This window comes from Vipera berus, assembly GCF_964194415.1.
Source record: "Vipera berus genome assembly, chromosome: 4".
NCBI classification, from domain to species: Eukaryota; Metazoa; Chordata; class Lepidosauria; order Squamata; family Viperidae; genus Vipera; species Vipera berus.
This window is the reverse complement of record NC_138206.1, coordinates 74,431,463-74,444,007: the sequence shown is the minus strand read 5'-3', so window position 1 is coordinate 74,444,007 and position 12,545 is coordinate 74,431,463. Positions and strand designations below refer to the sequence as shown.

The 12,545-nt window shown below is 44.4% G+C and overlaps 1 protein-coding gene across 7 annotated transcripts in view; it reads left to right on the top strand.

Moving 5' to 3' along the window:
* Positions 1-12,545, top strand: part of WWC3 (WWC family member 3) — a gene marked incomplete at its 5' end in the record, with an annotated part of 212,287 nt that overhangs the window by 138,773 nt on the left and 60,969 nt on the right. For all 7 annotated transcript variants that reach the window (XM_081327450.1, XM_081327446.1, XM_081327445.1 and 4 more), the window contains 2 exons: positions 2,118-2,360; positions 11,274-11,363. In XM_081327450.1, coding sequence (XP_081183576.1) covers positions 2,118-2,360; positions 11,274-11,363 — 333 coding nt within the window. The remainder of the gene's footprint in view (positions 1-2,117; positions 2,361-11,273; positions 11,364-12,545) is intronic.

The following is a 12,545-nucleotide window of genomic DNA, read 5'->3' as shown; positions in this document are numbered from 1 at the left end:
CTATCTAGACCGGGATGCCTTGCGCACGGTCACTCATGCGCTCGTGACCTCTCGTCTTGACTACTGCAACACTCTCTACATGGGGCTACCTTTGAAGACCACTCGGAGGCTCCAACTGGTACAGAATGCAGCCGCGAGAGTTGTATTGGGAGTTTCCCGACACTCCCATGTCACACCTTTGCTCCGCGAGCTGCATTGGCTTCCAGTTGTCTTCCGGGTGAGGTTCAAAGTGTTAGTAATGACCTACAAAGCCCTACATGGCATGGGTCCGGAATACCTTGGGGAGCACCTGCGGCCGGCGTCAACTTCCCTCCGCCCAGTACGCTCCCACAGAGAGGGCCTCCTCAGGGTGCCACCGGTCAAAGAATGCCGACTGGTGGCCCCCAGGGGGAATGCGTTCTCTGTGGGTGCACCGGATTTATGGAACCATCTTCCGGTCGAGCTCCGGATGGCGCCCGATCTCTGCTCCTTCCGGCGCGATCTTAAAACCCATCTCTTTGAACAATCTGGCCTGGCCTGATGGGACAGGGTTGGATTTTATAAACGGATTTTAACTTTTAATCTGTATTAATTTATTACGGGCACTGTTTAATTACTTTTTAATAATTTTTAATTTTTGTATCTTGTTTTTATGTATTGCCCTGTTCACCGCCCTGAGTCCTTCGGGAGAAGGGCGGTATACAAATTAAATAAATTAAATAAATAAATAAATAAATAAATAACATGGTCTTTAAACTTTAAATCAAAGAGCTAAGTCACATTTGTTTCTCCTAGGTCACAGGTCAGCAACCCATGGCTCTGGAGCCGCATGTGACTCTTTCAGCCTTCTACTGCAGCTCCCAGTCCTCTGCCATTCGCAGAGATAGAGAGACATAGACAGAGAGAGGCACTTGCGCTTCCCTTCTCTCTTTCTCTCTCTTTCTGGAGGGGGGCTTTAAGGCTGCAGACCTTCTGGACCTCCATCTTCTTGCAGGTTCCAACCAACTGCCTTGTATCTCACTGTGGTCCACGGGCTGTAGTCAAAATACCTGCAGTTGGAATATGCAGATAAAGCAGAGTTACGCTGGCATTGAAGGCAAGCGGAGGCAGCGGATGGAGCAGGCAGGGCTCACTCCCAACATCTAACCTAGGACCCGGGGCAGCTCCTTCGGACTAATAGACTCAGAACTGGCAGTCTGTTGAGCGAGTCTGACTGCACGCCGCAGCCAAGCTGCTGCCAGAAAGGCCATCTCCATTTCTCCTCTGCTGCTTGCAGTAGAGCTGCCTTCTGCTAGTGGCGCGATACCCGCAGCAAATGCTCCCTCCCCAGCCCACTTGCCTTTCCCTCGTTCCCCCTCACCCGGGTCCTGCTTCTTCGGCAGCGCCTCTACCCAGCGGGGCTCCTCCATCTCCCACAGTCGGGACGCCACTGCCTTGTCTGCAGGAGGCGAGCGAGAGACTGTGTGAGGCCGTCCCGGGAAGGGCAAGCGGCAGAGGAGAAATGGGGGTGGCTTTTTTAGCAGCTTGGCTGCAGCGTGCAGTCAGACTTGCTTGGCAGGCTGCTAGGTTCGAGTGCCTAGCTAGCAGGCAGTTTGTTAGTCCAAAGGAGCTGCCCTGGGTCCCAGGCTAGACATTGGGAGTGAGCCTGCCTGCTCCGTCCGCTGCCTCCACTTGCCCTCAATGCCAACATAATGCTGCTTTATCTGCGTATTCCAGATACGGCAAGATACAAAGCAGTTGGTTGGAACCTGCAATAAGATGGAGGTCCAGAAGGTACGCAGCCTTAAAGCCCCCCCAGAGAGAAAAAGAGAGAGAGAGAAGGGAAGCACAAGTGCCTCTCTCTCTCTTTCTGCAAATGGCAGAGGAGGACTGGGAGCTGCAGTAGAAGGCTGAAAGAGCCACATGCGGCTCCAGAGCCGTGGGTTGCTGACCCTTGCTCTACACCTTTTCACTATATTGAAAGTTTATGTGAATCAAATTTACTATAGATTTTGTAACTGTTTGTTATGTTATATACAGATGTTATTTTCATCTCAAGGTATTTTACTTCCATATCAAAAACATATATCTCTGTAGAGAATTGGAGGGGAGGTGTTTCTTGTTGGTATATTAACTTTTCATATTCCTTTGTAATTAAGAGTTTTCAGAATCCAGCAACAGTTGGCTTTACAAGACAATGAATCTTGGCCAGATATGGTGGAGGCTGATAGAGATCATCTTCAGCTTATTAAAGAAAAAGAGGCTCTCTTACACGAACTTCAGCTTATAAGTCAACAACAGCGTTCACCAGAAGATCTGGAACACATAGAGGAGGAAAAAAGACGTTTGGAGGAGGATATCCAGCAGGCTCAGGCTACTTCTCCTCATGGTGCTGCTGAAAGGTTGACAATGTATTGTTTTTTAATATACTTGTTAATGCTGTTTAATGAAGACAATAATAACATTTAGCAGATTTCAACCTGTCCAGAGGTTTATTGACTTCTTCTAATTGGGCTGCAGACTGGGGTATGAGTTACTGGTTGCACTTGAGAATGACCTTTGAAGAGAGTGGGAAGTAGTAATACATCCATTTTGTTCTCCTTCATCTCTCAGTGGGCTTAAGTACCATGGTATCCTTTTGTAAGGACCTGCCTCAATGCTTCTTCCCAAGAAAGCAGAACTCCTGGAACAGCTTCATTCCAAAAGGAACTTTTATTAGGAGAAGTTAACAGCAGGCATAGAAGACAGGATTGGAAGGTTTCCTGCGTGAATCAATGTTAAAAGTGTAACTGACCCCACCCCAGCAGTCAATCCGGCCAGGTCAAATGGCCCAATCCCCAGGTGTGAATACACTGTGGGAACGGGGTTGATAAAGTGCTATTCCCATGGCTGTTAGGCTGTTAGGTCTTCGTGCCTTTTCGTCCGCAGCTAGAGATAAGGCAGATGGCCAGAGGCACATTTCATTCTCACCCCAGGCAGGCATCTAGGGAAACAGATCAAAGAGCAAGCAGATAGAGGAAAGTAGAGAGGATACATTGTAGTGCCCATAGCTCCCCCCTCGCCCCAGGATTATGGCAGAACCCACAAGAATTAAGAAATCACCCCCTCCCAATAACCGGGTTCTGACATGCCACCCCCCTTTAAAAAATGAGAGATCCACCTGTAGAGGAAACAAAATAGGGAGAGAAAGCACATATTGGTTAGTCCAGTTTGTCAGGGTATTTAGCATGAAATTTATTAAGTAGTCTCGGAGCCCTAACATGTTGCTTATGGACCCACTCATTTTGGGAAGGAGGTAGGTCCTTCCAAGCTATTAGATATTGTGTGGAACCATGATATTTTCTAGAGTCTAGGATTTCTTTGACTTCAAAATGCTGCTCTCCTTCTACCATGATCGGTGGAGGCGGAGGGACTACAGCTTGCCTTAACAGTGAGCGTAATTCTTGTTTCAATAGGCTACAGTGAAATATAGGGTGAATCTGCCTTAGTGTTTTGGGGAGTTCCAGTTCTACAGTTATCAGATTAATTGTCCGCTTAATGGGAAAAGGACCCACAAATTTTGGTCCCAACTTTTTTGACCGTTGCAGAGATTTTAAATACTTGGTGGACAGGTATACTTTCTCCCCTACTTGGAAGAGTTTTGGTTCTACTCATTTTTTATCTGCCTGAGTCTTGTAAGCCTCTCTAGCCTCATTTAATGCTTTTCTTACAACCAGCCAGGTATTTTAGAGTTGTGCAATACATTCCTTCAGACAGGGGATGGTGGGTTCATTAGTTGGCAGTTTAGGCATCAGATAGAAGCTTTGTCCTGTTGCAACAGTGTATACCTGGTGCTAGAGTGAATGGCATTATTATACGCAACTTCTGCAAAGGGAAGCAGGACTGTCCATTTGTCTTGCTGGTAATTTATAAAAACATCTTAAATATTGTCCCAGTACTGACCCACCATTTGTTTGCAGATAGTGACTAGATGACAGCCGCTGAGTGGTCCCCAAAAGGTCCAGGAAAGCTTTTCAGAACTCAGATGTAAACTGTATCCCCCTGTCTGATATGATTCATTGTGGGTCCCCATGCAGTCCGTAAATGTGTTGCACAAACAGCTTTGCTAGTGTCTTTGCTGTGGGGATTTTTCGACACGGGATGAAATACAACTGCTTAGAGAACAGGTCTCTCACTACCCAAATGATGGTATTTCCCCCAGGCTCTGGTAATTCCACAATAAAAATAGAAATAGAAATCTCCCTCCAGGTTGCTGACAGGGTTGCCATCGTCTGCAACAATCCTGGAGTCTTTCCTTGTCTCCATTTGGCCATTGCACTAACGGGACAACTGGCCACATAGCTTTCAATATCCTTTTTTATCGAGGGCCACCAAAACTGCCGTTTCACTAGGTAAAGGATTTTCACAAACCTGAAGTGCCCAGCTACTTTGGAATCATGACAAAGGTGCATTAAGTTTAGTGTCTGGGCTTTTGGGACATAGAGCTTTCCCCCCCACCCATGGCAGTATGTCATTCATTGTGCACAAGTTCTTATGACTTAAGAACCATTCATCCTTTTCTAAGTCTTGTCTGAATTCTACTCCCGTTGTGCTCGCTAGGGGTTTGCGATTTTTTTGTTTGCGCTCACGTGGTTACTGGAGCCACTAGTTGCCTCAATGGGTCTGTTATCTCTGTTTTTGTACTGTTGTATTGTGGTAATCGTGACAGAGCGTCTGCTAGGAAGTTCTTTCCCCCCGGTAAGTGTCTAAGGGTGAAATTGAAGCAATGGAAGTGCTGGGACCACCTTGCTTGTTTGGGGGATAGCTTCCTAGTTGTTTTTAGATTCTCTTTAAGTTTTTATGATCAGCCCATACTTGGAAAGGGATTTTGTTCCTTTCCAGGAAATGTCGTCATGTCAGGAGAGCCCAGCAAACGGCATAGGCTTCCTTCTCCCACATTGCCCATCTCTGTTCAGTTTCTGTGAGTTTCCTTGATGTGTATGGACAAGGTTGTAACTTCCTTTCATTATTCTCCTGGAGTAATACTGTGCCTACTGCTACATCATTGGCATCTGCCTGAATGACAAAAGGTTTTTCGGTGTCTGGGTGTTTCAAGACCGGTTCTTTTATAGTCTTTTTAGTTTCTCAAATGTGGCTTGGCACTTCATAGACCATTTCAGTGACTGGCAGGGCTTCGGCTTCCCCTCCCTCGAGTCTTTAACAGATTTGTAATGGGTAGTGCAATCTGGGCGAAAGAGAGGATGAATTGACGATAAAAGTTAGCAAATCTCAGAAAACTTTGTAACCATTTCCGGGTGCAGGGCGGAGTCCATTCTAACACCGCTCAGACCTTTTCAGGATCCATCTCTATGCTGTTTTGAGATATGCAGTATCCCAAGTAATCAATCCTTTCCTTATGGAATTCACATTTGGACAATTTGGTGTAAAGTCAGGCAGCTCATTATTTAGCACTGCTCTGACCAATTTGACATGCTCTTCTTTGGTCTCTGTGAATATCAGGATGTTTTCTAAGTAGAGAAGCACCCCTTTGTAGAGGTGCTCCTGGAGCACTTCATTTATCAGTTGCTTGAACATGGTGAGTGCCCCTTGCAACCCAAACGGAAGCACTCTAAATTGGAAACACCCCATGGGGCAATTGAACGCTGTCTTCCATTCATCCCCTTCCTTAATTCTAACCCAGTAATATGCCTCAAATAAGTCCAGTTTTGAAAAAAAAATCCCCTTCGCCAAGTGCGCTAACATGTCCTTCATTAAGTGGAAGGGGTAGAACTTATTCTCACTCACTGCGTTCAGAGATCTATAATCTATGCAGAGGCGAAGAGACCCATCTTTTTTCTCATGGGATAGCATGGAGGCTGCTGTTTTGGGTTTTGCTGGCTGTATGAACCCTCTTGCCCAATTCTTGTCTATAAATTTTTGTAGCTCTTCCAACTCCTGAGGGGTCATGGAATACATTTTCTGCTTAGGTAGTTTCGCTCCTGGTAAGATCTCAATGGCACAGTCTATGTGTGTGTTTGGGTAGTTTGTTGGACCTTTCTTTGCTGAACACTTCAGCTAGATCCTGATATTTCTCAGGTATGCCATCCAGTCCCCCGTCATTTGCCATTGCTATACCTTCCGGACCTCTATTCCCTTCTTGGGCCAGGACCACTCCCCTTACGCTGTGTTTTCTTTTGGGAATCTCAGTTCTCCCATCCTACAGTCCATTCTTGGGTTCCATTTCATTAACCATGCCATCCCTAAAATAAGTGGGCACTTCATTCCAGGGGGTCACCACAAAATTTAAAGTCTCTGTGTGATCCCCTAGGCAAAGTTGGATGGGCTGCATGGCAAGGATGGCTGGAACTCCCCCTGTGATGGACCCATCTAGTTGGCCAAATGAAATCGGCTTCTTCAGCCTACTCACTGGGATTCCTAATTTCCCCACTAAGGTTGGGCTTATGAGGCAGCAGGTGCAGCCTGAGTCTATCAGGGCTCTTAATGAGACCTTTTCCAGCATCCCTGGGCTAAACAGTTCTACGGTTCTGCTGAGGGACGAGATGGGTCCACTTACCAGGGGTTCGTCCTCTGAGTTGCTGCCAAGAGGATTCAGGTGTTTTTTTCTGTTGGAATCGGAGTTCCTTTCCCCTTGGTTGTTGGGGTTGGACCTCAACAACCTCCATGCTTTTCATGACAGTTTCTTTTGGCTGCTGAGGTGTTTTCCTGGACTTTCCTCCTCCGGCTTGGTCTGGTTTCCGTATGGGGGTCTTTGATTGGCACTTAGTTGCGTCCATCCTTCTCGCACTTGAAACAGGCCAATGACCTAGGTGTTGCAGTGGGTGGTCTCACCAGCTCCCAGGCCACCTTTGAGGGTGAGCATCCCCAGGACCATCCCAGGCATTGTTGTCTGCGAGCTCAATCGATTTCGGTTTCCTCGGCCAGGATATACCACTCGTGAAGTCAATCAGGATCCCCCTGGGGAATGCAGGCATAATACAGATCATCATTCAGTCCATCTTTAAAATGGCCCATGAGGACTTCTGGCCAATTGAGTCAGATTGCCAAGGCTTGGAATTCCTCTGTGTATTCGGCCACTGGGCGATGCCCTTGCCTCACCTTTTTGATGCACTCTCTAGCCTTCCGATCGGCCAAGGGGTCTTCAAAACTCCTCCTTAGGGCAGCCATGAAGTGATTGAAGATCCGCAGCTCCGGAGCATCAGCGTCATGTAAGGTCACCATCCACTTGGCAGCTGCTCCCTCCAGAGCGATGGTTACGAGTCTCACCCGTCCATGGTCGCTGCGGATATCCTGGCCATATCCTTCCATATAACTTAGGACGTGGGCCAGGAAAAACCACAATTTCTGAGGTTCTCCATTATGCTTTACCCCCATGGCTGGGAAGTTCCGTCTGGACTGGTGGCCTTTCCTCTGTCTGGCCCTGTGTCTGTCTCTGCCGGCCGGTACGACTTGTGCTGGGGGGACAGCCGCTGCAGTCTCCGAGGTGCTGGTGGATGGACCTGGGTTTGCAACTTCGCTCTCCTTGCGCTCTTCCTGTCGATGCCCATGGTCATCCTGCCCCAGCATGGGTCTACCTTGTCCTCCTTTAAGGAGTTGAAAGCAACCCACAATCTATTGATAGCTTGATCTAGGAACCGGCTAGAGTGGGCCAGTCTCTCATCTTCCTCACTAAGATGGAGTGATCTCTTCATCTCCCGCTTCCACCCTGGCTGGTGGCTGCCCCATTTGAGGGTCACTTTTCTGCTTTCACCTCCCAGTCTTCTTTTTTCCCAACACCCATCTTGGCTTATCCCGGCACTCGGTGGCTACGGCTTCGTCGGAGGAGCTGGAGGAGTGTGAACTGCTGTCACTTAGGCCAGCCTGGGGGGGAGCTTCCCCTCCTACATCGCCTTCTCCTTTCTAAGTGCTCTGGTTCGACATCATTTGCACGGTCCCCACAGTAAGGGTCTTCCTTCCGGGCTGACCAAAATTGCAGATCCTGCCTAATGTAAGGACCTGCCTCAATCCCTCTTCCCAAGAAAGCAGAGCTCCTGGAACAGCTTCATTCCAAAAGGAACTTTTATTAGGAGAAGTTGACAGCAGGCATAGAAGGCAGGATCTGAGGGTTTCCCATGCGAATAAATAGGTTAAAAGTATAACTGGGAAACCCCACCCCAACAGTCAATCCAGCCAGGTCAAATGGCCCAATTCCCAGGTGTGAATCTGCTGTGGAAACAGGATTGATAAGGCGCCATTGCCAAGGCTTTTAGGTCTTCGTGCCTCTTCTTCTGCAGCTAGAGATAAGGCAGATGGCCATAGGCACATTCCATTCTTATCCCAGGTAGGCATCAAGGGAAACAGATCAAAGAGCAAGTAGATAGATGAAAGCGGAGTGGACACATTGTAGCGCTCATAGCTCCCCCTCCCTCCAAGATTATGGCAGAACTCAGAAGAATAAAGAAATCACCCCCTCCCAATAACTGGGTTCTGACACCTTTTGAACCTGCACCAGGGATTAGGGGTTGGGAGTACACTGTTATACTGATTCTCTTTCTTCCCAGATCAGAATAATTTCCAGTCTTTATTAATTGGGGAAGAGGAGGGGGGAGGAGGAGAGATTTTGCCGTATGACTTCTGTTACGTGGGATGCTTCAGTATTGACGTTTTCCAGATTCCTGTTTAACTTGTATATGAAACCAGTGCTTGAAGTAATTCAGTAGCAGAGGGTAAAATATTATCAATATGTTGGTGATACTATGTTTATGTATCTCAACTGCAGATGGCCAAATGAAGCTGTGGCGATTCTGTCTTAGTGAATGGAGGCTGTGGAATCTTGATACAAAATAACAGGTTTAATATCAACCCTAACAAGACAAGTGGGTTTGGGTTTTAAGGCTTCCTGGATCTGATGATTTTCCATCCTTAGTTCTGGATGGGGTTGTACTTGTCAGGTCCACCAGCATGTCCTACCATTCTGTGGAAAGGGAGGGGGGTGAGGAATGTTTGGTGGCATCTTTCACATATTTTAGCTTTTTCTGTAACTGCTTGGAAATTAGAGAGGGCGATTGTCTTTGGAGATGGAGAAGGCTTTCTCCCAGCCGGTTCCACCCTGGCTTCAAGGCCATTGTGTCCTGAGGGTGCCCTGTTATCTGCCTAGCACCTCAGCATTCTCAAAACAACCTTGCAGCATCACATTGGCTGCTGGTGGACCAGTCGGGGAATGGGTTTGGGGAAATGGAAGAATTGCTTTGAGCTTTGTGCGGAGCTCTCAGATTTTGCCTGACTTTACTGCATCCACTTTCTCTCAGTAAAAGTTCTTTTGATGCAATTCAATGGAGTCAAGTTTTGATTTCCTGAGGAGCCACCTGGGGCAGGTCCTTACAGTGCTATCCTCAGGGTGACACAACAGCAGGTGGCAGCTGTGGCCTATGGGCCTTTGCACAACTTTGTATTGTATACTAATTGTTCTGCTAAAGAAAAAATATATCAAGAATTTATACCTTTGTTACCCTGTGCTTTTAGGTGACAACCTAAAAACTAAATATCCCAGAAAATAAAAATGGAAAAATAACCCTCTCATTTTCTTGATGTCATCATTTTATTGTCCTGCTTACCAAAACTTATAGTAAAAAAAAGAAGATAGATCTTTGGTGTAGTCCTTGCTCTATCCTCTTGTACTTTCTTGTGATGTTGTTTATTTCAGTTGTAGTACATAATAATCGTTCTTTAGTCTAAATGTACTTCACACAGTGCAGTATATTGACAATGCAATATTAATACTGAGGCAATTCTAATCATTAGCTGAACTAGTGGACTGGCTGAATGAGAAGTCCTAGATAGGAAGACTAGAGAAATAATGACAGTGAATCATGTCCTTCACCCATATAGCAATGTTAAAAGACTATTTGGCAAAGTTCATAAGTAGGCATGGAATTTTGCAACTACACCAGATATTTAAAGAAGAAGAAAAATGGCATTGGAAGAAATCTGTCCTTTGACAGCGAAGAATTGCACCAAGGCTAATATACTATGAAGGCTTACTGAGTACTGGAGAGACCAAAAAAGCTTACAAGAAAGACAAAATGAAGAATAGAAAAGAGACATGGCAATGAAAGTTGAAGAAAGAGGCAGAGGAGCTAATTCTGGTTGCAAGATCGATCTTCAAAACAAACACATACAAAGCCAGAATCGAAAAGATAGCAAATGTCACCTCTGCAAAGAAGGTTAAGATGCATTGGACCATCTAGTTTTAGCTGTTGCAAGGAGGATGCACAAGACTGAGTACAAACAACAGCATGTAAAAGTAGCAACAATGGTGCATTGGAATATCTGTGAGAAATACCACTTCCCTGCAAGCAAAAACTAGTGGGACCACAAAATAGAGAAAGTAATAAAAAATGTACAGGTTAAAGTGCTGTGGGACTTTGGGTTTCAAACAGACAAGCATCTGCCACACAACTACCAGACTTAACAATTGTCAATAAAAAAACAAAAAATCTGGATAATGGACATTGCAGTGCCTGGAAACACCAGAATAGAAGAGAAAGAACAGAAGAAAATCACAAAATATAAATACCTGCAAATAGAAATAGAATGATTGATGGGGGAAAATAGAGCCTTGGTGGAGCAGTGGGCTAATGCCTCCTTAAGTAACACCAGCTGCCTGCAATTAGTGCAGGTTCGCATCCCACCAGGCTCAAGGTTGACTCAGCCTTCCATCCTTCCGAGGTAGGTAAAATGAGGACCCAGATTGTTGGGGGCAATTAAGCTGACTTTGTAATAATGCCGCTTGGGGTGTGTGTGTGAAAGCCCTAATAAGCAGGCATATACATAGAATGAAGGCTACTGCTAAGCTTGTAAGCCGCCCTGAGTCTTCGAAGAAGGGCGGGATATAAATGGAATTAAAATTAAAAAAAAATAATAAAAATAAAAAAGCAAAGATAGTACAATAATACTAGGTAATTCCAAAACATCTGGAGCAACACTTGAACACCATCAGCACTGAGAAAATCACCATCAGTCAGTTGCAAAAGGTAGGTTTATAAACAGCTTACATTCTGCAATGATACCTTTTAACACCATCTGACTATCCCAGGTCCTTGGGAAAGGATTGATAACGTGGATTAAAAATGCCAAATCCAGTCTAAACATCTGGCTGATTGTGTGACCAGCTGTAATAATAATAATAAAACATGCCAGTTCACGGAGTATGTAAACATTCAGAATTAGGATACTCTCTATAAACACCTAAGTCAGTTCTCTGCTATATAGTTTTCTAAATAAGAGGTACATTACATTATATAGTAATTATAGTAAGGAAAAAATGTGTTTTATTTTAGGATACTCTTACAAGAGAAGAATAATTGTTTGCTTATGCAGTTGGAAGAAGCAACTCGTTTAAGTTCCTATTTATGCTCACAATTGAAAAGGTTAGTATATTACAGAAATTGATTAGCATGTTAGAAGGAAATCATAATATAATAATTAATTTTTCATTGTTTCTAAAAATACATTAGTTTATCTCAGCAGGATGGAGTTTAGAATTATCCTTTGGATAGGATAATTAGATTAGGGTAGATTAGGATAATTCTAGTCTAATTTATTGCCTCTCTGAGTTTCAGTGGAAATAAAATACTTTTGTTAGCGTAATATATACAGGTAATCCTCAACTTATGACCACAATTGAGCTCAACATATTGTTGAGACATTTGTTAAGTGAGGTTTGCCTCATTTTACAACTTTTCTTGCTACAGTTGTTAAGTGAATCACTGCAGTTGATAAATTAAGTGAATTTGGCTTCCCCACTGACTTTGCTTGTCAGAAGGTTGCAAAAGGTGATTACATGATCCTGGGACACAAAAAACATCATAAATATGAACCAGCCAAGCATCTGAATTTTGATCGCATCATCATTGGTATACTGCAAAGGTTGTAACTATGAAAAACGGTCATAGTCACATTTTTCAGTGCTGTTGTAACTTTGAACGGTCACTAAATGAACTGTTATAAGTTGAGGACTACCTGTATATATTGAAGGGGCAGATCTTAAAAATGAAGAATGACATCGCACTGTCTCGCACTGTAGACTTTTACTTACGTAGTGTCTATAGGATCTGAGTACTATGATTGTTCAAGTATTCATACACCCCAACACACCCCACCTCAAAATAGAACTAAATGTTGCTTTTTTTTACATTGGTTCCTTTTTATCTCCCAATTTACTGCTCTAACCTATTTAATTGCTTATTCCTTCAAGTTATTTCATGTCTGCCTTTTTGCTAGCTTTTCATTTCATTTATTGGTAATTATTTTTAATGTATCTAGACTTCAAATTGTGTTGTATAATAGGACTGTGCAAAGCATTAAAAATACTTTACCTAGTATGCTATAACATAAGGAAATACTCTACCCCCCCTCCCCAAATTGTAGAAGCAGTTATGGTTTTTAGATTCTGGGAACAGTTTTCAAAACAACCTTGTGAACTTTCCATGGATGTACTTCCTTTAGCATTTCAGGGAAGTATGCTTGGCTATGAACCTTGCAGAACATAATTTCTGAATACTTGCATAGCTTTCTCCTTTTTAAAATATCATTAAGGTTTTTTAAACTTC